Source organism: Phasianus colchicus, chromosome 1 (genome assembly GCF_987193195.1).
Source record: "Phasianus colchicus chromosome 1, bPhaCol1.hap1.1, whole genome shotgun sequence".
NCBI classification, from domain to species: domain Eukaryota; kingdom Metazoa; phylum Chordata; class Aves; order Galliformes; family Phasianidae; genus Phasianus; species Phasianus colchicus.
Window position 1 is genome coordinate 47,458,516 of NC_143436.1, and position 27,041 is coordinate 47,485,556.

The 27,041-nt window shown below is 39.3% G+C and overlaps 1 protein-coding gene across 9 annotated transcripts in view; it reads right to left on the reverse strand.

Moving 5' to 3' along the window:
- The window catches only part of ANKS1B (ankyrin repeat and sterile alpha motif domain containing 1B), a 409,696-nt gene that overhangs the window by 41,186 nt on the left and 341,469 nt on the right, over positions 1 to 27,041 (reverse strand). For all 9 annotated transcript variants that reach the window (XM_090140258.1, XM_090140254.1, XM_090140265.1 and 6 more), the window contains 2 exons: positions 13,845 to 13,952; positions 8,396 to 8,575 (listed from right to left, as the gene is read on the reverse strand). In XM_090140258.1, coding sequence (XP_089996384.1) covers positions 8,396 to 8,575; positions 13,845 to 13,952 — 288 coding nt within the window. The remainder of the gene's footprint in view (positions 1 to 8,395; positions 8,576 to 13,844; positions 13,953 to 27,041) is intronic.

The following is a 27,041-nucleotide window of genomic DNA, read 5'->3' on the forward strand; positions in this document are numbered from 1 at the left end:
TGTTGCCAACTGTGATGGAGATAACTTAGTGCTTTGTAAATTGAACAACATTACCCAAGAAGTTAGCTTAAGCTCCATCTCTAATGAAAAAAAATGACTGAAGACATAAATTACTGAAAGTGATCACATGCCAGTAAGACTGATTATGGAAATGGTACTATTTATAAAGAGAAGAAAGAAGGAAAGCAATATAAAATTATACCTGGACTGCATGTTCAGAAGGAACAGGAGCTGGGTAAAAAGCAGCCCTGACATATTCAGCTTTGGTCAACTCGATGACACTCAAGGAAGATTTACCTAAGATTTACCTAAACTAGGAGCAATTATCTTCGAAAAGTCATGGAAGATACTGAAAGAACAAAAGAAGGGCTAAAGAAATATTTAGGTAGGGAGAAAAAAAAGATTTGGGAAGTTATTGTCAGCCTAAAGGAAGGGGCCAGCAAAATTGATTAAAAATCCAGTCACCACGTGCTTGTTCTCGTGCCCCTTGAAACATGACATTGCTCCTGGACATGTAAAATAAACACTCGGGAATGTTTGTGTGGATGTGTGCATTCTATACCTAGCTTTCTATATATTAATTTACACATGTATAAAACTGAAGCTAATGAAAAAGTGTCATCTTGCCTGCAACACATTACCCACCAGAGTTTCCATGAGGCAAGAAAATTCAAGATGTTTGTGATGAAATTGTTCATTATGAATCATCTCAGATCAAATTTTCTTCCTTTGTTGGAAAGCTGGCCTACTAAATCAGCAGCAGAAAGGAGAAGCACAGCAGGACTTGGGTGACTTTTGAATGAGACCATTCCTTGTACACAAACTAGCTTGAATCAAAATGCAGTGACTGCACAAGAAATTGAAATACACATTTAGAGAATAATTATTAGTATTTAAGCACAACTTGATGGGAACATGCTGAGAGCATCCACAATGATCTGCATCATGCAGATCTTCTGGGGAGGATCCAGAATTCAATGACATTCCAGAATCAGGTATGAATAGAAAATGGATTTGACCAACTGCAGAAACTGGTCAGGTGAAATTTACTACGAGTATTCCTTTGTAAGTTGAGATTAAATACACAAATAAAATAGCAGAGTGTTTAATGGAAGAGGACACCAGAAGTTAAATATAGAAGTTTTGGAAATGAATAAGCAAATAAAACACAGAATAATGGGGGTTGGAATAAAGCTGAGGAAGCTTACATTACAACCTCAGCTCAAAACTTGAGTAGCTGTGAGATGAGATCAGTTTGCTAAGGGTTTCATCCTGCCAGGTCTTGAAAACCTCCAAGGACAGAGACTACTCAGCCTCTGTGAACAACTTATCCCCTTACTGTCCCAACTCCCCATGGGGAGGAATTTTCCCTGGACACCCAGTTTGAGCCTCTGTTCATTTCTGTATCAATGCCATCTCTTGTCCAGCCACCCCTGTTTCTCCAGACTCTCCTCACAAGGCAAGAACTCCAGCCTACCAACTGTCCTGGTAGCCCTTAATGGAACTCTCCTGTCCTTTTTAACAAAAGGATGTATGTAATGTAAGTAGCGTATTGCAATTAATGGGAAGGAATGTCTGTGCCATACACAGCCACCAGTAACGTATCATCTGGAGCATCAACCAATCTTACTTCAGGGAGGATGGAAGCAAACTAAAGGAATCCAAGAGAGATTAACAATAATAAAAGAGAAGTCTAGAAAACACAAAGCCATGGGCATGGTTATATGAATATAATCCCCAAAGTGTCTCTTCATCCCAGAGCCAGCCTGAGAAGAGGGGGACATCATAACTTAAGGCAAGGGGTAACATGGCGAAGGCAAGGGGACTCCTAGAGAAAGGCAGTGGGAAACCTAGGGGCATCCTTTCAGAAGACAAGGGGAAACTTAGGAGAAGAGAAAGGGAAATCTAGAGGAAGATATGGTGACTTCTTAGCATGTTTAGAGAGCTTTCTCTTCTGTTGGTTTCCATTCCTCCCTTGAAAGGCTCTCTGTCTTGAATCTCTTGATATGGTGCAGAGGGAGAAGAGGAACCACCAAAGCCTATATCCTCACCACCTCCACCACTGTATTATCAAGGGCCTGAATCTAAGGATACATCTTCCACCTCTTGGCTACTCAGCTCCAATAGGGAGCAGAACAGAAGAAAAGACAGCAAATCCACTGTCTTTGATGCAAATTATCTCACTAACTATAATTCAGTCTCATTCCAGAAATGAAGAGACTTTTGGATCAAACCCCAGAAAATCATTCTTGGCATGGCAAACAATCTTTGAGGGTGCAATAGCTGAAAGAAACAAGTGAAATGGGATGAATGAGACTGTCTGGCCCCTTTTGTAATTGTCACTCCAAATATTTCAGGACTGTGGGAGAGCAGTTGTGCAGCCCCAATAAATGTTGCTTCCCTGAAAATTCCTCAAGCCCTCAGGAGAACCTGTCTTATCAACGGGATAATCACAGATCCTCCAGTGGAAACAAGATCTTGAGAGATGGAGAGTGAAATTTGAAATTGGCAAATCTTTAATAGGTGGAGCAGAAATTAGAAATATCAGTTCTTAATAGAGCAAGAAATAAACACCCTCAGCTCTACAGCCATTCTACTGGCCTGGTGGCTCATGGTGAGAGGCCAGGCCCTAACCCATTCATGACCCCCATTCTGCTGGTGCTGCCAGCTACAAGTGCTCCCCAGCCCTTTCGTGTTGCATACAGGAGGCAAACTTCTGGACAAGCATAACCCATAGAAATAAAATGTGTAGCTTCAGACCTGAACATTAGGCAGAAGTATCTACATTTTAGCAAAACTAAAACCAAGACAAAAAAGCAGCAAGCTGAACTCTTTCAGAAGAACCTCTCAAACTCTCAGTACAAGTTCTTTTACAGGAGCTAAAAATGTAAATGTTAGATTCTAAAATTCTGCTTTGTCTCTGAAATATTCAGCTTTTCATCAAGAATACAGTCTCTTTGTCAGTAGAAGCTACCTCACCTTTTCCATTTTTCATATAATTCTCCTCCATTTTTCATATAATCTTTCCAATGCAGAGCCTCTAGCTCACGTGACTGAGTGTGAAAAACAGTAAATTAATAAAGAACATCTGTCCCCATCTTGGTATAGTATTTATGGCATTAGTTTGGATCATTAGTACCAAATATAGAAACAACTTCCTTAATTCCATATGCTGAAGCAGCATGTAGGTATAATCCACATCCCACAGCTTTAGTTCTAAAATGCTAGCTTCTGTAGCTGTTTTGAAAAATATGAATCTTTTTGTTCAGACAGAAATTGCTTACATTTTTCATGCCTTTATCAGTTTCCTTGTTCACTAAATACAAAATACTCAAGAGTTTTACAGATGCAGGTTTGTTCAAATTTATGGTTCAAGACTTAGTAATCTATGGTGTTATTCTATAACATCTGTATCTGAATTAAAAAAGACTAATTTCAGTAGCACCTATACAACCCAATAAAAATAGAAAATCATTTAAGTATTTTTATTTTGATGTTAAATTGAAGGTCGTCATAGACAAGTCATCTTTCTACATGTAAAAACAAGATGCACCTGAAAATACGAATGACAGAACATCCTGTTAGGATTTTATACACTTTTTTTTAAAATGGTGTTTGTTCATCCTCAGTGTACACAATTTTTTTTTTTTTTTTTTGCTTATTTGAAAAGCAGAATTAAGAAAACATTAGAAGTAAGCATAGAATGAAATAACTTAGGCATCCATGCTTTCGTATTTACTGTTTCTTAAATCCACTAGTAAAGAATTCTGTTATTTCACCAGTAATTTCAACCATTCATAAAATTCATTCTTCATTGCTTCTTAGATAATCTCATTTTACACATCATTTTTCTCCTGGGCATATTTTCCTCCATTTGCCATAATCTTTAAATCCTTCTAAAGCAGAAAAGGAGACAGAAAAAGATACAGGAAATAAGCAAATAAAAAATGCCATACTATGGTTGAAAGTAAAAAAAAAAAACCCAACACCAACAAACCCACAAGGTGAGCCAAACAAAAAAAACCACTACAACTATCACCTGAAAACAGGTCCTATCAAACAAGAGTTCTATCTTTTCCGCCGTTCTGCAACATCCCTGTGCATCAACTTTCTTAGCTTTAAAATAGAAAACAATTTTAAATCATGTAGCCCCACAGTGCACTGGAGAAATGAATGCACCAGTATCCATGAGATACTTGGAAGATATTACTGAGTTGAAAGCATAGTTTCAGAAAGCAGAACTATTTTTTCACTATTTTCCTGTAAATGTGTCTTCACTAATTTTGTCTCTTCTTTTTTATTCCACTTTTCCTCTGCTGTAGATAAAGCATCTCCATTTAAATAACTAGCTCCTATCTATCAGTCCTAATCCTTCAGTGAGTTATTGTAATTTACAAAACAATGTTACAAAGCATAATCCCAATAGTGGAGGAAGCTTCGTTTCAAACTTACTACCCAGTCATTACAATGAAATCACATCTTGGTTATCTTGTGCATTGGGGAAAAGAAAAACAAAACCTTCAAACAATGGGAACCAATGTACCTGTGAAAGCTTTAAAAATTGTTTGGGTTCAGCATCTCTGGGAACTAACATATCTTGCCAGAATTTGTGAATAATGTTTCTAACTCTCTGATCAAAAGGATTCCCTTCTTCCCACTGCATCCCACTGGGGTGACCCTGTATGGTTTACTCTACCAAGAAGCTTAACCTGACTCATTACACTGTTGTTTTTTTTTCCCCCAAAGGCAGACACAACGCAGAGCTTCCCGAGAGCTTCAGAGGGGCACCCATTACCTCCCAGCACAATAAACATTCAACACCTCAGGGTACGTGGTGTGTTCACTTTTGGGGACAACATGCACCAGTACCAGGGAGCCATGACCCCACTGTGGGATCCTGCTCAGTCATGCCATCAGCTGAGCAATGTGCAGAGGTGCACCCTACATCTCCTTCTGCCTGCTTTGGGCAGGACACTCTTGATGTTATAACCTCCAGAGCTCTTCACCACAAAGTCTTTTTTTTCCCCCGCTTGTGATCTCAGGGGTAAATTAAGAGCCTTCAATAGGGATCCTCCTATTGATTTCAGCTCCAAAGCCCTTGCTTTGCCTGCATGATTTCATTTCTATTTTAAAGGTCTAGGCAATTTAAAGAGCAATCTCAGCTATTTTAAACTACATTAATTTGTTCGCATTAATGTACAACTTCTAGGCTCAGAACTCAACATCCACAGTCAAAGATGAGTCAGACTACTCAACCCTTTCTGGATTTTTTTTTCCCCTTTTTCTGAAAGCAAACCATCTCACTATCTTCTGTCCTACCTTCTTGGAAGTTCTCATTTATCCAATCAGATATCAATGACTTCCATAGCTGTTGTTCCTCACTGTTTATATTAGGATTTTCCCTCTTGGGTCATTTACAGTCTGCTGGGGAACTGTGAATGAGGTACATGCTGGCCTTAAGACAAAACCACCCACATTAAGTAAATTTAAATCAGTGCTTCCTCCTGGAAATAAAGTCTTGTATTACTTACAAACAGATTTGATTACGATTTAGAGAATTGTTTAAACCCATTTAGTAGATCAAAGGAAAACAGATTTAAACTGATGTGCTCATTGTTTCAACAAATACTGGTTCATAGCTGATGCAAAGATCAACACGCTTGATGTTTCCCTTGTAAAACATTAGTGAAATCACAGGCCGTGGTAAAGATGGCAACTTTAGATCTCATCATTTTCTCAAAATATCCTCTTCAGATTTTACATTTTAAATTGCCTTATCCTAACATATTCTGAAATAAAAAAGTCCATGAAAGCAATACCATGAAAAAGCTCTCATTCATGTGTTTGCCTTTCTCTTCAAGGCCGTAAAATACCCATTAACCTCATCAGACACCTAAAACCCTTTCAAAAAAATCAGAGCACCAAAGAGAACATTATGCAAGCGTGTTTACCATGGCGTTCAGTAAACATGCAGACTCATACAGCACCATGCAAACAGCTCAGCAAAGAAGCGGTTAAGATAAATGATATGCTCAAAGCAGTTCCAAAAATCACTCCAGATCATTCTGTTTGTGAGAAGCATTCTTGCTGACAAGCAGGATTGGTATCAGCCTCAGAAGTTGATGTCGATCAGACATAAGTCAAGGAACCTCCAAACTGCAAGAAGCAAGTTGTGAGATAAAACACGGAGCGGAATGCTCGTATCAATGAAATGGATCTCCTTTATTCTCCAGAAGTAATTATCAGACCTTTGGTTTCAAAGGGGCTTTGGGGGAAAAATTTGAAGGAAATATGGTTAATTCTTACAGAGTTTTTTTAACATATTGCAAAAAAATATATCTGTTTTTGGGAAATAATGGTTGAATAAATCCCTGATTAGCCTCTTAGTGGGGTGAGTCCAATTTAGTGAGAATAATCACCAGAGGGAGTCACTGACTTTCCCATTAAAGTCAAAGGGAATTACGCAAACATCAGGAGTGCAGAATTTGGGGGCGGAGCTGAAAAGACTCCAAACAGACTGGAGTTCTGACAGAAAATACTGTCTTGTGGATTTCACTGAATCCATTTCCCCCTTTGGAGTCCCAAAGGATAACTGTTATATACCACAGTGAAAATTAGAAAGCACAGAAGTCAGTCATGCAGTGGGTACAAACTGCTCCTTTCCCCACTTTGTCCTCTTCCACCCACCCCCAAAAAAAAAAAAAAAAAAAGAAGCATTAGTTTTAAGTAATTTGGAGTGGCACAAGTAGTACTGCTCCAATTTTTTCTCTCACTGGCTAGGTAACATATTGCAGTTTTGAAAAAGCAATTTCAACCACCCGAAGCAAATCTCCAGGTGCCATACATATGAGAGTGTGTCATACCTCTTGGGAATATCAGCACTTCAAACAGGAAGAGAAAAGAGTGAAAAGCAGAGAGGAAGAATTGCTATTATGGCTTTTTTCTTCTCCAATGATAGTTACTAAAAGAGGAAGTGAGAACAGGGATTTGTAAACCAAGCGATAAAATAAACTAAGTAGATGACCCAGTCTACTCAGCCATGAGCAAGTGGGTAATTAATTCTCAATTCTCAGTTTCATGACCTTCAAAGAGTAAGAAAAGTTCACAGCAAGAAGTGGGCTTTTCCTTGCCGAGCTTCAGCTCAGCCTTGTTCTCGCCACAAAAGCCCAGCAGACTTTGATTTGAAAACAAGCTCATTCACCAAGCAACTTTCCCCTTAATTCTGTACAATAGCATCATACAGCAGAAAATGAGGTGATCTGAAAAGGCAAGGAAAGAGCCCCACCCTACCAAATGCAATTTCACTTCCCTAGAAATGTCCTCTGAACAAACGGAATTCAATTTGTTTCTGTGTTCCCAGGTAACAGCAGCACCTTGTTTGGCTTGTTTATTTAATTACCTTTTCTTGTTCATGCAATTAGCTCAGAGACTGCAGCCTTTTGTTCATTATGTTCACCATAATACAGTTATTTGCATAGCTGTTGCCATTTCCAGGCTGGATTTTAAAGCTCTAGTTTGGGCTGCGCCTGACAACTGCTGGGAAGGCTCAGGCAGGGCTGAAGGCTGCATCCTGCTGCATTCTGCTCTGTGCTGGGATGAGCCACACTGTGAGCTGCTTGGGCTGCACAGCTGCTTCTGATCGTAGATCCAAAGCAGGCCCAACTCGCACTGCAGTGCCGCATGTGTTGTGTGTGCTCTCAAAAAACAGCTCAGCTGTTTTTGCTGATGAGGTGCCAGATCTCAACTTTATTGACCATTAGAGCAGTACAGGGCATCACTCTGCTCAACATATCATCCTCATATTACAGTTGGGTGAAGAAATTTAGAGATGGAGGCTATTTTAGACTTTCTTTCACAAAGAGCTTGATTTAACAACCAGCTCAATTTAGTGCTGCTCGTGTGAGCTGTTAAAAAGTTACATATTTTCTTAAATACTCAGGTATATCTTCAGATCACATAGTTTAGCAGAATGCCAACCCTTTCCTTTAATAAATGTGATAATCACCAAAATCATCCGTCCTGAATTTTGGCCAGTGAAATTTGGCCAGCTTATTTTTATGTGTATTGCTCAGAAAGAGAAGGATCCACACTTCCCTGCAGAAGCCAGAGGCAGAGGCAGTGCCAGTGGGAGTCTGCATGTTCTGTTGTGTAGCAGGCACCTTCATCTCAGCCGAGAGGCACCTAAACACCCACAAAATTCTTCCTCTCAGGAGAAACAGCACACCAACTTACATGATTTGAAATAGAACTGGAACACACAGCTTGGAAAAATTGTCAATCTTCATGGTTAACAAATCATCTTTAATACATGGATGGCCAATAGCTACGGTTAGAATCAGCTCTGTAACCAAGGGTAGCAAAGAGCATCCTTTTAATGGCATGGTTATAATCCTACCTGTGCCATCTGCCTCTCCAGCTTTGACCGGGGAATGTCATCAAAATAGTTTTCATTTCTTCTTCTCCTTGCATCGCCCTGCATGATAATGTGGGGAACGTCCAGGGAGCCACCAGTAGTGAAAGTGCTTTGGCTGAGTGATGGAGACAACTGAGGAGGAGTGTGGTTACCGCTGGGTTCCTGGACAGAGAGGACAAAAATATAGCATATTTTCCAAACTGCACATTTTAAAATGTATTTCAGTTATTCAGGCTAAAAAAAAGATTAATGAAGAATTCCTGAAGTAGAGATTATTGTGAATGAATATTATGGAGATGACTGTGAGCTCACAACAGCACAGAGGAAGCAGTCACTTTCTTCTCAAAACCCCTCTTCCTCCCTTGTATGTGAGAAGAATAAGGCAGTTCTAGGAGGTGGCTCTCTTCTTCCTGTGCATGTGGCTAGGGAGCTGACAGACAGCACTCAGAAACTTGGCTCTTTCCCAAAAATGTGCTACCTAAGGTGCAGGGCCTGCATAGAGAAAAGAATACTTAATTGCCACTATGAGCAAATGGCAAATCCATTCTCTAAAACATCCTTGTGCAATATAGCAGTTCATTTCTTATTATCTGCTACAGAGATAAAACAGTGAGTTACTCCTTGTCAAGGTCCAAACAAAGTTGTGATTTAGCACTAGCTGTTTGTAAGATGAAATGCATTTACACCACTTCTGAGCAGCCTCTCTGAGCAGCCAAAATGATTTGAAAGTGATCTGAACTCTAGTAACATCCCTTACTGGAAAACAAAACAAACAACAACAAAAAAAAAGCATGAGTATTTACAACATATAGACACTTTGCCATTTTTATACGTCTCATGCAGTGTACATTAACTTGAGCTGCTGGATATTGGAAGCAAGCCAAATAGCAATTCCTAGAATGCCTGAATGCCATTTTTTCTTCTCTGCTGAACTGTGACCTTGTGTTGGTAAGTGTGCAAATACCACAGCAAACAAATACACAAACTCCATCTAACAAACAGCCAAACACATCCTTCTGACCAACATCCTTTTCTGCCACCACGTTGGTGACAGACAGCTGGGTAGGTATCTGTGGAAACACCTGTTCTCATGCACATCACACCGACTGTTCAAACACAATTTACAAACATCAGTGTCCAAGCCCTTGGTGACTGCAACCAGCAGAAGCAGTACTAGAGCTTGTTGCCTGATCATTTCACATGGCAGCCACTCAGAGGGACAACAAAACATGGCCATAACACCATTCCTCCCATCATGCTCAGTCTCTAGCAGAAGATGCTCCTTTGTCAGTAAGCTCTCTGGAGCAGAGAACATACTCACAAGCATATTTGCACAGTGTCTGAATTACCCACTGCTGTAAAAATGTGTTTTATTTCAGAAAAATAAGAAGGGACCTGAAGAAATTAAACAATGAGAAGCAGCAGAGACCTGCTCCACTCTGCATGGAAGGTAAAACAAAAAACCAAACAAACCACAACAACCCTGCCTTTTTATTTAAAGAAAGAATTAACGTGGTATTTCACACATGATAACACTGAACCAAACCTAATTCTGAAGAGCATTAAGGTACTTTACTTCATGCTGTTAAGAAACAAGATACAGCCAAAGAAAGCAGAGAGTTGTAATCTTTTCCAAATGGAAAGTTGCAAACCTCTTTACGTGCTCAAATGATAGTAATATCTGATGTTAATATATGAATTCTAGCAGTCTATGTGGCATTGTTCCTTGCAATTACAATAACAGATTAGTATTTTCCACAGTGGCTGACTAAAATCAGGGATATGTAGTTGTTCGGCAACTTTTAATTTACTGAGAACTTTATTTTTTTTTAGTTCTCTAGCATGCCTATGATCTGAGACAAGTACTTGACATTTCCCATGGCAAAGAAAGGAGTGTTTTCCTCTCAGGAATAGTCTTTTTCCCTTCTTCATGCAAATCCACCTACATTTGGCCCAGTTAAAAGCTTCTGAAAAGCTGCAGCCTGCACATTCTCAGAAGGCTTGGTGAAGCACCGTCCCCAAAGCCTGTTCCCAGATCTTCCACAGGTCTGTCACCGACACAGCCCTCGCTATCCTTCACTGAAAACAGAGGACAGGGGCACCAAATCACTCCTTTCTAATGGCTGACACCTGCTCTTCCAGCCAGGCATAAAATCTTTCTTACCCCAATCATGATTCACCCACGCCAGCACCAATCGATTGACATGGCCACTGGTGGATCTAAGTGACAGATGGCTGCAATGGATATCAAGATTCCAGCTCTTACCAAGTTTTTCATATTTTATCAAACTGCATATATAGAGGAAACTCACTCAAAATCAATACTGGAAGATTGCTAGGGAGCCACCAGAGGCAAGAATTACAAAGGCATGAAATAAAGGAAATAATGGTGCCTCTGCATTATGGTACAGGATGTAACTGAATGATTCCATGCTATTTTCCCAGCACAGATGGATCCTTGGCTGTGCAGCATGTTGTCATATACTCAGCACTGTGTTATCATTAGTTATTGTGCAGTCAGTATTTTATTCTCACCTCATTTCATGGCCCCAAACCTCTTCTTTAAATTCTATTCAGATCCTGCTCTCAAGATAGAATGGCTTATATTGTCATCTTCATGGCGCTTGTGTGTGCTTTACAAACTTCAATCATTTTATTTTCACATCTTGTGATTTCCGGCATTTTATAATCACCAGTTTAGCATGAGGGAGCTGAGACACACAGACAAAGGCTAATAAATATCAGCCACTTTGGATGCCCAATTACAGTATCTGTTGCCTGATTTTCCAACTGCTTGTATTCAAAACTCCGCTTCCACTGATCTAATTTGCAGTACTGTGTGCTCTGTACTCATATAAATCAGACTCCAGACTACAGCCAAATATACAGAATGTCTGTAACATACAATTAGTGCCTGTTTATGAGGCAATTATCTAAATAACTTGCCAAGAATGATCCCAGGGCTTTGTGGCAAAAGCAGGTGTGAATTTGTATTCTCATAGCTACAGTTATTCCTTTAATCATGATAGCCTCTCTCATCCTTCCTTCGTTCCTCTACCTCACTTCATACCCACTTTCTCATTTCCTTCACAAATCTGCAGATTGGTCAGGGATGGCTGGGCAGTGTGCTGTAACATATTCGGCACAGTGCTGTTGACAGCGATGGTGTATTCATTACCACGTTTTCACCCTGCTGTGAATGCAGGGATGCCTGATAATACACTCCACTACTGAAATCTGCTTTGTCCCCACCTCTCAGTCCCACAGGCTGGAACCATGCAATCCAGGGTTGGAAGTGATCTTTAAGAGATCCTTCCCTAGGCCACCTAGCCATGCCTGAAGCCTGACAAGCGTTTGTCTAACCAGTTTATAAAAATGGGATTTCTTTCCAGTGGATTCATTTTTGTGTTAAATTACAATTACTACTGTAATGCTTCTTCAGGTTTTCAGACTCAATTGTCATCCCTTTAATTTAACTTCCAGCCTCCAAGACCAACAAGGTGAGGATGGGGTTCCATGAATAACAGGTGAAGTGTAAACGTAAAGACTGCATTGTAATGCATCAAGGCCCAAGATGCAGCATTTTCTAACTTTTGAGCATAAGACTGAAATAAAAATAACATATCCGTATTATTGTGGGAATAATAGGTTTCATAGAAATTTGTCTACTTGTTCCTTTTCTCAATATTTAACATCTCTTTCTTTGAAACATCTTCAACACTAATACAAAGAGTCAAAAAAGATGAAGTGTTAGCAGTGCTTATGTTGACCTTGGGACCTTAAAGATACAGTCTTTAAACAAGGAACAATCTTTTCTATTAGATATAAATCAATCTTCTAGTAGCAGCAGATATTTTATTTAAACCAAGTTTCAAGCTAAAATTATTGCAAGCTACAGATTGAATATTATGTCCTTGGTGTCCTTGGGTGAAATGGTATAGTTGAAGATGGTGGGAGACTCATTCAAGCTCATGTCCTTTCCTTTAGGATTCTCTGTGAAGACTCCAATACCACAAAATGATGAATGACATTTAGCATTTGCCCGCATCAGTAGCTCTGGCTGTTGGATGATACTTTTTATCATTTTAACTACAGATGGAGGACATCCAGCTTTATCTTCACTATTAATTGAGAATATATAATTCTAACCAGTAACATAGGCTGTGGAAACATTCCTACATGCTGAAGAGAAACTAATTCCCCAATCCGAAGCACTGAAAGCACTGAGCAAAAATGTGTGACTTTCAAATGCCAGCCCATGATTCTCTTTCCTTGAAGTGTTTTAACACCTGCCATGCACCAGGAAATTATTCACATAATACATCCAATACAAAATACAAGAGAAATATCTGCCCATTTGTGTAATGTGCCTTAGAGCAGGACACCGTGGGTTTTGACACATTTTTTTTGAGATGGCTTTAGGAATAGGTTGAATTTAGGGATTTAAGATGTCTGTATGTGGCATTTGAGAATAAGCAGGGTGAAAACAGACTGGTCACAGAAATCAGAGTGTATGTGAAAATAAGCCCTCATTCTGTCTTTCTCTATTTCTTTATACACCAGAAAATTTGTCTTGGGAGCAGAGGCCACCCTCTGACATTTCGACATTTCGACCCAAATGAGATTCCAGTCAGAAATGCAGCCCCATGAAAATAATCAAATCCAATCAAATGCAAAAGATGTGACCTAAAATATCTACGTAAAAATGTGTAGATGAATATGAACTCCCTTGGAGAGAACACAGTAGGAATGGATCAGACCTCAACTCAGCAAGGGTAAGAGGCAGCAAGAAAGCAAAGTTGCTGGACCAAAGAAACTGAGAAAATTTGGTGTAACAGTAGGAGATTAAATTAGGGCAAGTGTGAAAAACACCCAGGGACACTGCAACGAGACTTCTGAAGGAGGGAATACAAATGAAAATCAAAAATGCAAAGAAATTTCTGATACGCAAGAAAACCTTGAAGGCATTTGTATCTCAACAATTCTAAGAGGCTTTCTTTAAAGAAAGGACATCTGAAAAGTAACTCAGAGCATTCTCAAAATGTGGAAGGAGAATGGTAACTCTCTTTCTGCAGTACAGATCACTTGGGCTGCGATTCCTATGGGCAGATGTAGATGTGCAGCTTGCAGACACCTGCTCCTGAGTTGGCTTTTTGAGCTGAGAGGACAAGCTGGCAGTTCTAAGGCACTGCCTCATCCTAAGGCAGACATCTGAACCAGGTCAGATGAATCATCCAGAGAAAATACCAAGTTCTTTGCAGTGGCTATAAGGCCAGGTGTGGCTGAGCAGGTCAGCTGAAGACATCTACATTGTAAACTGCTGAAGAGAGATAAGCTGAACCCCACTCAAAGTGGTCGTTGATTTCATTTGAATACAGGAAATGTTCTCTGACTTTTCAAGAAATGCAAACAAATGTTCATGGGGACTCACCCTGAGGGTTATCGAACGAGGTGGCTTCTGAGGAGGATCTTCGTGCAGCCGATCTCCCAAGGATGCCAGAACACGCTTCCGATGACCAATCAAGCTAATTTTTAAGACCTGGAAAAGTGACATATCTCATTAAAAAGAACACATTACAATCATTAAATAAAGAAGAACCATTCAGAGTGAAGACATTTTCTATCTAATCACTTTAACAATTAGTTCACGATACAGGTTGAGCAGAGCTGTGTAAGGCAGACAGAAAGCACAGAAAACAAAGGAAGATACCAAAGCAGGTATGAATGTGTAAAATGAAAAATAATCTCAGATGAGTAAGGAGGAAAGAAGAATGACATAGAAAGAGAAGGCAGCTGTGCAGAACCAAAAAAAAACCAAACAAACAACAAGGCAAGAGGAGATTGGAAACAGAGATGGAGTCAAGAAGTGAATTGTAAGAATTATAGGAATTCAGATGTATGGGAAGGTTGCTGGTATTAGAGACTAGAAAGGGAGGAACAGCCAGCAGATACTTAAAGACAGTAACAAGGGGCAAAAGGAACTGCATATACCATATAGCACTAGTTTTAGGCCTATTCATCATTCTTTTTATGGGTAGACTCTGAATGACACTCACAGTTTGCATTTCTCTCTTAGAATCATCCTCATATAAGAAAAACAGGACAGATATGTTCTCTCAAAACTTGTCCTGGTATTCCACTACTTCCATCAGATGCAATGAAAAATATCTGTTGCACACAAACATGACCATCTGTGGATGGGTTCAAATTCCTTCTGCTCATCCAAACTCCAAGAACACCATTGAAAAAGTGTTTCAAATTCATTTGTAATTATTGCTTGCCTATACCCCTCGCTGTCCCTACCATGAACAAAACCACCACTGTTTGTAGGAAAAGAGAAAGAGAAGAAGCAGAAAGTTGGAAAAAAAAAACAAACAAGAAAGAAACGTATTTTGATGACACTCTTTAATGACTGCAATTGCTTCAAACTGTAAAGCAGCCTTGACTGTAAAAGCAAGCCTCTGCTCTTCAACAGCAGATCCTCACGTAACTCTTTCAGATTGCATATGGTTTCATACACCAGAGCTGCCTCCATTCACTCCCAGAAGACAGTGCTTCCCACTATTTTTAGGACCACCGTGTGTTAACAGCCTTCAGTGGAGAGGAATTTCTCACTCAACCTAGAAAACACGATAGTCCCCAGAAAACCCCGAAAACACTACTTTGTATGTGAACAATTACCTCAGTTCAAGCAGTACCACTAAAAATACTGCTCATGAAAAAAATAAAACTAAACAAACAGCAAAAGAGAAAGCCCAGCAGCTCTGCAAAGGCATCTCCTGGATCCATAATCTCAGGTTACAGCACAGCAACACACAGTTCTCATTCTTAGGGTGACCTCCTATCCACAGGAGAATGAAATCATTCACACATCCACTGCTACATTGTGCTGATATCACTAAATATCAAGAATATCCTGTCTACCTGAATCCATAAAGTGATGGGCTATGACATGGGAGGCAGCTGATGAGTGTGGTTGAGACCTTGCAGCTCAGCAGCAGGCCCGAGCTGCGGAGTCCCACCAGCCTCTTCTGCTCCCTCGTGTTGGCCTACATCTGCGGAAGCTCTCATAAGGCTGAGATAGGAGAGCACATGCTGAAATCCCAGAGGCACGCAGGAGACTTAGTTATGTATTCAGTTTACACTGAATGTTAAACAGAAGGGTGCACAGTTTATCTCGGTATTTAACTGCATGAAACACGTGAATGAACTACAGCTGCTTTAAGCTGCACTCAGGTAATGCACTTCACTGAACTCCTTTCTTTCATAATGCTTTCCCCATCATCAAGAGAATCTATCCAGAGATTTGTAAGTCAATCTATAATTCTTGGGTCATTCTGAGGTCCTCGGTGCTTTTGAATGCCTTATTAGCTATATCAAACCAGGTAAAGGAATCCACACAAAGCAGTTCCCCACGATTTCATACAGCTGCTGAACAGGAGATGAGAGGACACCAGTCTTGGGGGACTTTCACATAACAGATAGGAGGGTTCACATGGTTGCATTATTTCAAAAAGAGTGCTCAATTTCAAAACAGTACGGATCATGAAACTCCACAAACGGCAAGTTTATTTGACTTCTTTTTTTTTCCCCACTAAAATGATGGTTGCCCCAAATCTGAAGTGGTAGGGATTTAAAGATGAAACCTACACAAACATTATCACCCTCAGCCAGCAGATCTATTTAGTTAGTTGGACTACATACTATTATCTGTTTTCTTCTAGAAATGAACTCTTCCTATTTCTCAACTTACCAATATAAAATATTGTTTTCTGAGGCACTTCTATATTTGAGTTATGAGACTTAACAAACACCCTGAAACTCTGAAAACTTGTTCTGTGATGGATTATCCTTGACAGGATTTATCAAAAAAATGTCAAATACCACAAATATAGGCCAATGGTGTACAATGGCAAAGTTGCCTCAAGCAATCTTAGGAACATCTTAATGTTTTTTTATCAGAACACCATTAGAAGTCTAGCACACATTTAGCCCACAAGTTATTTGCCCATGGATATCTCCTATGCGGCATGCAACAGTGAAACCAATACAGTGCACTTAAGTGCTGTGCAACAAGGCATTCTGTCAAACAGGCTGTAGCCTACTTCATACATGACAAACGTGTGGTCGTAGTAATCAGCTAGAAGATGTCATCAAACTGTGCGTGCAGCTTAAGGCCCTGCACAGCCTGTGTTTCATTACTGCGACAAAAAAAGCATGTAGATGACACGCCTGCTTCCACACCAACTGCATGACATCTGAGACGAAAATAATGCAACTCTATCTCAGGCGTTTGTTTATACTTGATGCCATAATGCAGTTAAAGGAGGATAGCGCAAATCATTTGTCCAAAGCAATTACATATGCACACAAATGTAATCCAATTTTTATTCCCATATTCTCCAATGATTAGTATACAAAATGAAATTCCACTAGGAAAATGTAAAAAATCCAGAAATGTAACCAATGCAACACTTCACATTTAGATGTCTGACTTAGCTGACAGATGTTTTAAAAAACAAACACATGTAGCCCAGTAACTCCCTGGTGGCTGCATATGTGCAGATGCTGGAATTAACAAGTTATAGCATCTAAAACTGAGCATTATTTTTGCAACAATCTTCTGCCTCATATTTTCTTCTCATGGAATAGTAGGAACAAATACTGCAACTTTATAATTATTCCATATATTTTTTTTCTTTTTTAACTGGCATTATAAGGACTGCTGAAATGCAAGATATCAATCCCCTTTCTTTTGGAATAACATGAAAAGCTTCTATATGGAGCAGAATGGATGACATCAGTGCATTAGGATAGTAGTAGTGAAACTGGGATGGACTAACTGGGCAATAGCAGTCAAACACTATGAGGCAGCTACACATTGGAAAAGTAGAAAGTGATCAGAACAGTACTGCTAATTCTCAAGTAGCAGCATCAGACACTTTACAATTTAAGTTTCATCTAATAAGATCACAACCCTAACATTTAGGACTAAAAAGAAAAAATGGACAAACCAAGGTATGGTCTTCAGCAAGTAGACAGTCCAAAATGTTGGTTAAATTGAATTTTGTTAAGCAGTTGTTCTGCTGATCATCCTGGAATAAGCTCCAGTCCATTCTGGAGTTGCAGGCTAAGAATGTGTTGACTATTACTTTTCCGCCACAAAGTCATGCCATATCCTGACACATGGCAGTACCCAGAATACCCATGAAGCTGGCCTCAACCAGCCAACACAGCTCACTTATCACCATATTTGGTGTAACTGAAAAATGGATTAAATGCGTTTACTATATCAAACTCAGTATACGGATGACACTTTGTGCAAAATTTGACAAGTTCTACTAACACAACTGATGTCTCTGATGACAGTTCATCACCACTACCCCAAAAATACATTCCCAAAAAACCCAACCAAATGAAAAGCCCGATACACAGTGATCAAAACACCATGGTGTAATAATGGCCTAATTTGAAAGATAAATTTGTCTGTGTCCTTAAACTTTCATAAAAAATGACCATTGCCACTACATTACAGTCTCCATGCCCCGCTCCTCCTGCTGATCTCCAGCTGCTGTGGGATGCTGGGCACACAGGAGCCCAAGTACCATATACTGAGTGGGCTCGTTGATCGTCTGCTCCATAAGGCCCTGTGGGATCAGGCCTAGGCCCAAAGTGACTGAACGCTGATGAAATAAGCAAGCTCTGCATCCCTCAAACCCCCTTCCTTCCTCATAGGAACATGCAATGTGCTGGCAGAAAGTAAAAGCTACACCAGACAGCTGTGATAGTGAATGGCCGTGGTTTATCAGCAACAGACACAGCCAAGTGCAGTCTAAACAGTATTAAACTTTTGTTGTATTTTTCATGTAATTGATATCAGATATTTCTCATGCTAATTCTCATTCTGTAATTGCCAGTATTTGCAGCCACAAAACCATTACCCCATTACCAGTATTACAAACCCTCATTCATTTGTGCTTAAACAGTGTAGGGATTCTTCTGTGGCACCCCAAACATTCAGCAAAGCACAAGTACAGGGCGTGATGGAAGCTCCTGGGCACCTCAAGATCAGGGATGGGCTGAAGCTCTGCACACACCTCTTGTTTGCACAACCACAATGCAAGCAATTGTGTTTTATGTATATGATGAGACTTGCAAGAAACTTCTGATTTCATACCATAATGATATAAAATATGCCTCATTATCTCCCTGAATTAATCACCCAACTGGAAGCAGATGTCAGTTGTCTTGGTGATAGCATTTCACAGAGACAGATGGTTGCCTAATAAGTTCTGTTTCTATATGTTGATCGTGAAGAACTGATGTTGCTTTGTTTTTTTCCCCTAAAATATATAATTGAGCTGCAAATTTGCAGCTTAATGATTCTAAGAAGCCAAAGGTCAAGAGTCTTCTCAAGAAAAAACGTTATTTTAAATCACAGGTTCTTACTCCCATCGGAGCTTCTGTCTGTTGCTTGCTGCCAGATTAGCTGTGCTACATCAGAGTTCAGTCACTGCCATCCCACTACGGATTTAGATGCATGAGAATTTAACATTTTTTTGCAGAACTGTTCAGGATAGTCTTCAGCGATGTGGAGGTCGCTGGAATTTTTGGCCTGATTTCACAGGACAAGGCATTTCTGTCATCAAACACTTTTCAGAACACTCATTAGTTTAAGAATCTGCTGAGTATATCAGGTGCCGGTACTTTAGGCTCCATCAGATTTGAAATAAGTAATTTTTTAAAACATCATGATTTTGTGCTTGTAATCAGTAACTCTTAATACTCCAGTGGAAATGCATTAGTTTAATTTTTAAATAATAAAATTCAGGAAAACACAATGAAACTAGACTGGCAAATAAAGAGATCGGGTCTTTTTACCTCCTCAGGATGTGTCTCAGAATTATTGTTTTAAAGCATACATATTCTTTTTAATTACAAAGAAGTTAAATTCATGGCCTTTAAAAATATCAAAATCAAATGGCCTGGAAGCCTCAGATTTAAGAACAAATACTACACACATGCATTTTTTTATATACATAAGGCTCAGAAATCTACTGTACACACAAAGCCTACTATACCTAAAAAGACATAAACTGCTACAATAACGATCACCTATTCTAAGAGACAAGACTGAAAATACTCTTTATGCTAAGCAGTCCTGTTAAGAAAGTGAACTGTACTCCTTTTCACAGGCAGTAAGTGGAAAAATTACTGGACAGTTTGAAAGGTGGAATAAATTCCCAAAGCGAGTCCTAGAGGACAGACTCCTTAGGCTGCTCCCTCCAGTAGTGATTTGCATTTCCACCTCTGTGCCAACCAGCTCTAGTCACTGGTTCAGATCAGATTTGGAAAATGTGTGGTCACAGACACCAGGAGCATTATTCCCAGGGTCCTCAGTGTTAATCAAACATCACGAGGAGAGAGCAATTGCAACACCAATATGTTATCCTATTACATTTGGCAAGATTACTTACAGAGTGGATAAATTATAACTAAAGTTACTGGTACTACAACACATTTCATAATGAGCTAATCATTTATTTATCCGCTTTTAATATGCAATTATCAGCCAAGCACATTAATCTGTATACAAGGCTGAAATATAGTTTGCATAAGGAGAAGCTGGAGGTAAAATACAAATCTCCATGGAAAATTTATCAATTGCAAAATTGATCCTTTTTCCATCATGGTTCATTTTCATCATGGACTTAATTCTAAGCAAAAGGAAAAAAAATATATGAAGAAAAATCAAGCCCTTATAAAGAATGGGATATTTATCTGCTAAATAAAAAGTTGCTTGTTTTTATGCACTTAAATTCTCTAATTATTCACAGCAATGAACACTGCTTTCATGATATAAGAAAGTAAAAAGCCACTTGCTGCTTGGAATAAAATCGCAGATTATACTTGTTCACAGTTACAACAAATGCTGTCATTAAAAGGTAAGCAATATCAAAATAGTATCAGTTAGATATACAAACAGCAAAACATTAGAATTGAAAAGATTTTATTTCTATATCACACAATTATATACACTGATAAAAATAGCAAAAAAAAAAAAAAAAAAACAAAACCAAACCAAAAAAACCTAAGTTGGCGTAAGGTATTGGTTTAGTTGGTTTCCTACTAACAATACTAGAACTTAACAGAGGCCCAATCTATGCTGGGTTTCATTTTTGATTTTACTATTTTTAAATCCTCAACATCTCACAAATACACAGCAGTCGTAAAAAGAAGAGCCAAACATTGGACAGGAGAAGCTGGACCAAGCATCAGAACAATTACTAAGAGGCTATTCTGAATGCACTCACAATCCTAGTATGCTGGTAAGTTATCAGTTGCATGCTCAAAAACATGATTATTATTTTATGAAGGTGTTTTCAATTTAGTAAGTTTTTTGTTTTCCAAACAGTTAAACACTTACATTAAAAGCATGGTTTCTATCAGTGAAAAGCCAATTCAAGGCTGATTTTTGCTACTGAGTGATTTGACAGACCACCACTAAGCAGCCTAAAACTGCTTTTTCCCTAGAGTATTAAATACGTAACGTAAAAAAAAGACTTTGTAACCTCTGATACAAGAGCCATCACTGGCAATGTCAATACTATTGTAAAAGCATGATGGCTAGGACACAACCCACCCAAATACACAACCAGACTACAGGTGATGTTGTCCTCTAAGTCTCAGGAAAACTACATAGAGATGCTATCTCAAAAGACAGGTCTGCAGAAAATGAATGAGAGGGAGTAGGAGCAGGGTGAGCTCTCAAGATCACACCCCAGGGATCCCATCTGGTCGTACCAGAGCTGGGACATGGGCTGGGAGCAGTCCTTTGTAAAACCAGTTCCTTACCTGGTTCCTCACCTGATACAGAGCAGCTCACTTGTCAAAGGAGGATGGGAGAAAGGGAACAGAGTGGAAATGCTGCACTTACAGAAGTGCATGTCACACCTGAGACAGTGGAATCACACATTCACTTGCATTGGACCACCTGCAGGAAGAGCAGCTAGCACCACAGATAGGACCCTGCAGCCATGTTTCAACAGTAACCGTGGTCACCAAACCTATTCTTTTCAGTGTTCTGCAGTTACCACATTTAGTCTTCTAGACTGTCTGTCAGAGGAGTCTGTCATTTTCCCCCCGAGGACTGGAGCAAACCAGTCAGACAAGGTAGCCATTTCATGAAAAATGTTTTTCTGCTCATAACTGTTTCCGTCTTATCAGTGTTCAGTTTAGATCCACTCTTCTATGAGGTGTTTAGCCTCGGCTGTACAGTCTTCTCTGACAGCGTTTGGTATGCTAGGTGAAATAAAACACATTTTGTCATGTGCTAGGATAGGCACTATAGGCACAATCCTGAGTATGGTGTGTCATGCTACGCAGAGATGTCTCCTCCATCAAGATCTTCATTATTTCATTGCTTCCCAAGAAATACGCAGCTAGAGATAAGATGTGATGTAAAGTGGGCCTCAGCTACTGCTCTACCTGTTCTGCAGCAACAGCTACCTGACCATCTCATAGAATCACAGAGTGGCTTGAGTTGGGAAGAACTTCAAGGATTGTCAGGTTCCAACCGCCTTGCCATAGGCTGGGTTGCCAGCTGCTAGATCATGTACTAGATCAGATTGCTCTAAGCCTCACACAACCTGGCCTTGAATATCTTCAGGGACAGGGCATCCACAACCTCTCTGGGCAACCTGTTCCATCACCTCACCACTCTCTCAGGAAAAACTTCCCCCTGACATCCCATCTAAATATCCCTTTAGTTTAAAACCATTCCCCCTTGTCCTATCACTATCGACCATTGTAAAAAGTTGATTTCACCTCTGTTCAGGACAGTCCCTAAAAGAACGAAGTTTGAAAGATCTATAACCTTAGTATACATTAGGGCACGACATACAAATTTTCTTGTAACAATATCAAAAAACCCTTCATCAAACTGTTTTTCAAGCTGTTTTATACTACCTTGCTTTGCAAACTTTGCATAAGTTCATTAGAACAATAATTACAAATTCTGAAAGACAACCTTGGCTTTAAATAAACTGTAGCAGCATCCTTCTTAGGTCTCACTCCATCCTTTGAATTTCATCAATCTTATCCTTCAATGCCAACTGAATGAAGCAACAAACTTAAAACCCACCAGCTCAACTCAACTATAGCTGTAATAGTCTATTCCATCAGATAGTCAAAGCAATTAGCATAATTAAAATAAGAGCAATTTTGTCTCACCTAAGTTTGGTTTGGATTGCGATGTTGCCTGTCAAAGTCTGAACCCCAAATCTTATCCATTTCCCAGCTAAATTACATGGCTTTATAAAAAAACCAATTAGTTCTCCCTCAGATCTTACTTCATTTATATTCTTTATGCTATCAGAACTGTAGCAACACTATTACTACCTTAAAAAAGGCAATGGCCACCGTAGCAGACCAGAATCCAACATCACAGGCAGAGCTGGCACCATGCTGTACTTTGACTCTTAATCTGTGAGGAGGAAGCACTGTGGGTGGGAGAGAACAGGCTCTATGAGCTCAGCGGGACGGCTGGATTAGCTCCACCAGGGGCAGCAAGGGGACAGTGCAAGCATTTCTCAAAATATCTTATCCTTTCATGCCTTGAGGTAAGAGCAGGAAGGCACACCATCAAAAAGTGGGGTTACAAAAGGGTACAAATAAAGTGGCAAAAATATTCGGCCGTCAATAGCTCAGGTATGTTCTTCCCTTGTGACTCTTGGCAATATGAGAAATTCCAGCATAAAAGATTACTGTCTGCAAGAGTTGAGTTAAATTAAAACAGCAAAGCCGTTCAGATCATGCACATCTTCTTATGTGAATTCCTTCATTAAACATTCAACATTAGTCTGACTTAAGGAAGAAACATTTTTGTGCATAGCTAAGTCAGAACAAAGCAAGTGGGCAAACTGTACTGAAGAGCTCTCTGAAAGGAGCCGTTCTTCACTAGAGTTGAAAAAAACAGAGCTTAACTTAAGCAACAACAAAAAGCAGCAGAGATTTGGTCATCTTGAACTTGTTTTCCTTGAAGTTTCTTCTTAAATTAAAAAGAATGTATGTGTGTATCTTTTAGAATTCCACGAGTTTTGGCAGCTACATTATTAATGAAGCACTCTGGCAAAACTCACAAGTGAGTGGATTGCCATGGGACCCTTTCTCGCTCTAAATTCCATTTGAATTTTCTCAGTGAGAAGGGCTGTGTCAGACTGCTACAGCTGGGTTGTGTAGCATGTTTACTTCACCTCTGCTCTTTCGTTGTTTTCTTTTCTTTTTCCATCCTTATCAAAAGTTCCTGAAAAGAGAAAGTTCTTTTCACAGGCAATGTCAAAAGCAGGATAAGCCCCATCTGCATGGCTCAGGCTTTGCCTTTCTCGTTCTTTGCCTTAGGCCCACCCAACTCATGCATTCAAAAGAAGAAAAGGTGGGGCCAAGAAGTTCATTCTCCACTCCTCCCACCAGCAGTGTAAAACCAGCCGTCCTGATTTTGCAGAGACCATTACAAGAACAGATTCTTGGATCTGCAGGAAACCAAAACAACTTGGTGGCCCTGTGCACAGAGCTAACTGCACAACAACCACCCTGTGTTACAGAAAGTCATGATTCCCAAACTACTCCCAATGTTGTCAAGAGTCTTCCCAATATTATACCTTTTCTTAATTCTAAATATTGCAATAAAGCAAATAATATCTTGGATTGGATGATTAACTGTTCTGATTTCTGAATTATGTTTTCATTAATATTTAACCTAAGTTGTCTCTTCTCTAGCTCTTCTTCTGTCCTCACTGATTTATGAAAATAATTCATCATTATCTCCCTTATAACAACCTCTCACATGCTGGCAGGAAGTTACATATGCCCTCACTCCTGGTCAAGTTTTCCAGTTGAGACACAGCCATGATTGCTGAGGAACACAAGGAGAAAAAAGACAACAATCCTATTCCTCTCATAAAAAGCAGTATAAATGCATACACTTTTTTTTTTTTTTTTTTTTCCCCCTTTAAAAATATATTACTCTTATATTACTTAAGACACAAGAGAGAAAAGAACTATTTTCCATTTTTTGGCATGTCATTTATCATGATACGCATACAATTTCACAAAACTTTTCTACCAAGAATATCACTCTTCCCTAAATCTCTTCTGACTGGACATTATTCCCAAACAGAAAGGGAACCATGCAAAGGAGCAAGGTTTTATACATGCTCCTCTTGTTAATATACACAACACCCATATATCACTGTCTTTTTTCTGTGTTATGTAGCTGACTGATGTTCAGTTGAATACCCAGCAGCTGTACTCCTGTCCAAATTATTCCCCCAGTAGTGCTGCTCAGTAATATACTCAGAGCTCGTTATATTCTTTCATGTGATCTGTACTTCCAAAATAAATCACACTCACATTTCTTCAATTAATTATTATATAACTTATTCAACTCATTTATGCATTATAAAGATCATAGTCTATTTTAATCCTATTTTACAAATGCTACTACAGCATTAAATAACCACCCTTCAAATCAGAAATTATACCATGAAAATCCACATTTGTTTGGGACAAATTTGCAGAACTTTCATTTTGCTGGAGCATGAAATTTTAAATGTGAGAGAAGATACATTAGCTTACATATACATTTATTTATATGTATCAATTTATAGCATTATGTACAGCAATCCATAGTATTATGGGGAAGATAAATGTTTCTACATCATCTTGTCACAAATGTGCACACTAGCACGGATCACATTAACTCACTGTAATGTAAGAAAGTCTGTCATGAACATTTTATGCTAAATCACCACATGAACTATGATTAATGATGAATCAGAAGAGTAGATTTGTATGAATAACAAGCAAAGGAGGATACAAATCTTATTATGAACAATTAGATGACAACATAACTTAAGTACTTGCTGTGTTCTAGTCTGTATCCACTTGGAATATATATTTTATAAATTTTTATCATAATTTATTTATTTTATCATAGAATCATGGTGATGGGAAGGGACCTCTGGGGATCAGCAAGTTCAACCCACTGCTAAAGCAGGTTCCCTGGAATAGCTCACACAGGTAGGCATTAGGTGGGTCTTCAACCTCTCCAGAGGAGGCAGCTTTACAACCTTTCCGTGCAGCCTGTTCCAGTGCTCTGTCATGCCCACAGTAAAGCAATTCTTCCTCATGTTTGCATGGAACTTCCTGTGTTGCAGTTTGTGCCCATTGCCTCTTGTCCTGTTGCCAGGCACCACTGATAAGAGCCTGGTCCACCCCACTTGACTTCTGCCCATTAGATATTTGTGAGCATTGATAAGATCTCCTCTCAGCATTCTCTTCTCCAGGCTAAAAAGGTCCAGGTCTCTCAGCCTTTCTCTGTATGGGAGATGCTCCAGACCCCTTCTTTTCATAGAATCATGGAATCATCAAGGTTGTAAAAGACCTCTAACATCATCCACTCCAACCATCACCAACATTTCCTACTAAGCCATGTCCCTTGGTACAATACTTAAATGTTTCTTGAACACCTCCAGGGACAATGACTCCACCACTTCTCTGGGCAGCCTGTTTCAGCGCATGACCACTCTCTTGGAGAAGTATTTCCTAATGTCCAACCTGAATCTTCCCTGGAGAAACTTGAGGCCATTCCCTTCCCATCAAGAAGAGGCTGACTCCCACCTCACCACAATCTCCTTCAGGTAGTTGTAGAGAGCAATAAGGTCATCCTCATCCTGAGCTTCCTCCATCTTTGTGGCCCTCTGATGGATTCTAGAGAATGCCTTTTGAACTGAAGCTTTTGAACTGAGGAGCTCAGAACTGGACACAGCCCACAACCACACGTATTTATAAGAAAAATGTATTTCAGAGATGTTCTACAGAATCCGGTGCATTTCAAATGAGTAAGTTCACATGTAGTCATTGTCAGTTATGTATAGTTTTAGAAACTTTTATACTCATGTATACATCTTCTTTATTTGTTTTTCCTGGTTTTTTTTTCTGTATTTGTGATAAGCTGGATTTAGCGAAGTGTAGGCATTTTCTCATTTTAAGAGTCATGACATTTAAAATTGCTTCTGCTGTAATGTGAACCTTTGAATCATAAAATATTTTCTATTCATAGTTTTTGTCCATATTTTCTTCTCAAATAAGTGTGTTACAGAAACTCAACAGCACAAGTAAACCAAATTTCTGCACAGAACTGAAAGTAAGTGACTGTGTTACTTTAGTAGTAGAAATGAAAAAAACTTCAGCTAAAAGGTTAAACATGCTTTTGAAATGTTATTTTACACTGCTGCATCACACACCTCAGGCTTCCTCAGCTGGGGTCAATTTCTTAATTTTCAGGAACTCCTGTGTTTTACCTTAATTTGGTCAGAGATAGACACAGCTGATCTTTTCTGAATTAATACCTATCACAAGCCGTTTACCAAGTGCTAATATTCCCACTGAGACACCAGGCACATGTCTGTCTGTCAGCCAAGGCAACAGAACCAACAGCACAACATTTCCCCAGGAAAGCACAGCACAATCAGTTTGGAGATAATTCTCCAGATTCCTTGTCCTTCAAGGTTTGGAACTGTACATAAAGTTAACAAAATATTTTCAAAGAAAAACTGGCACTTCTGAA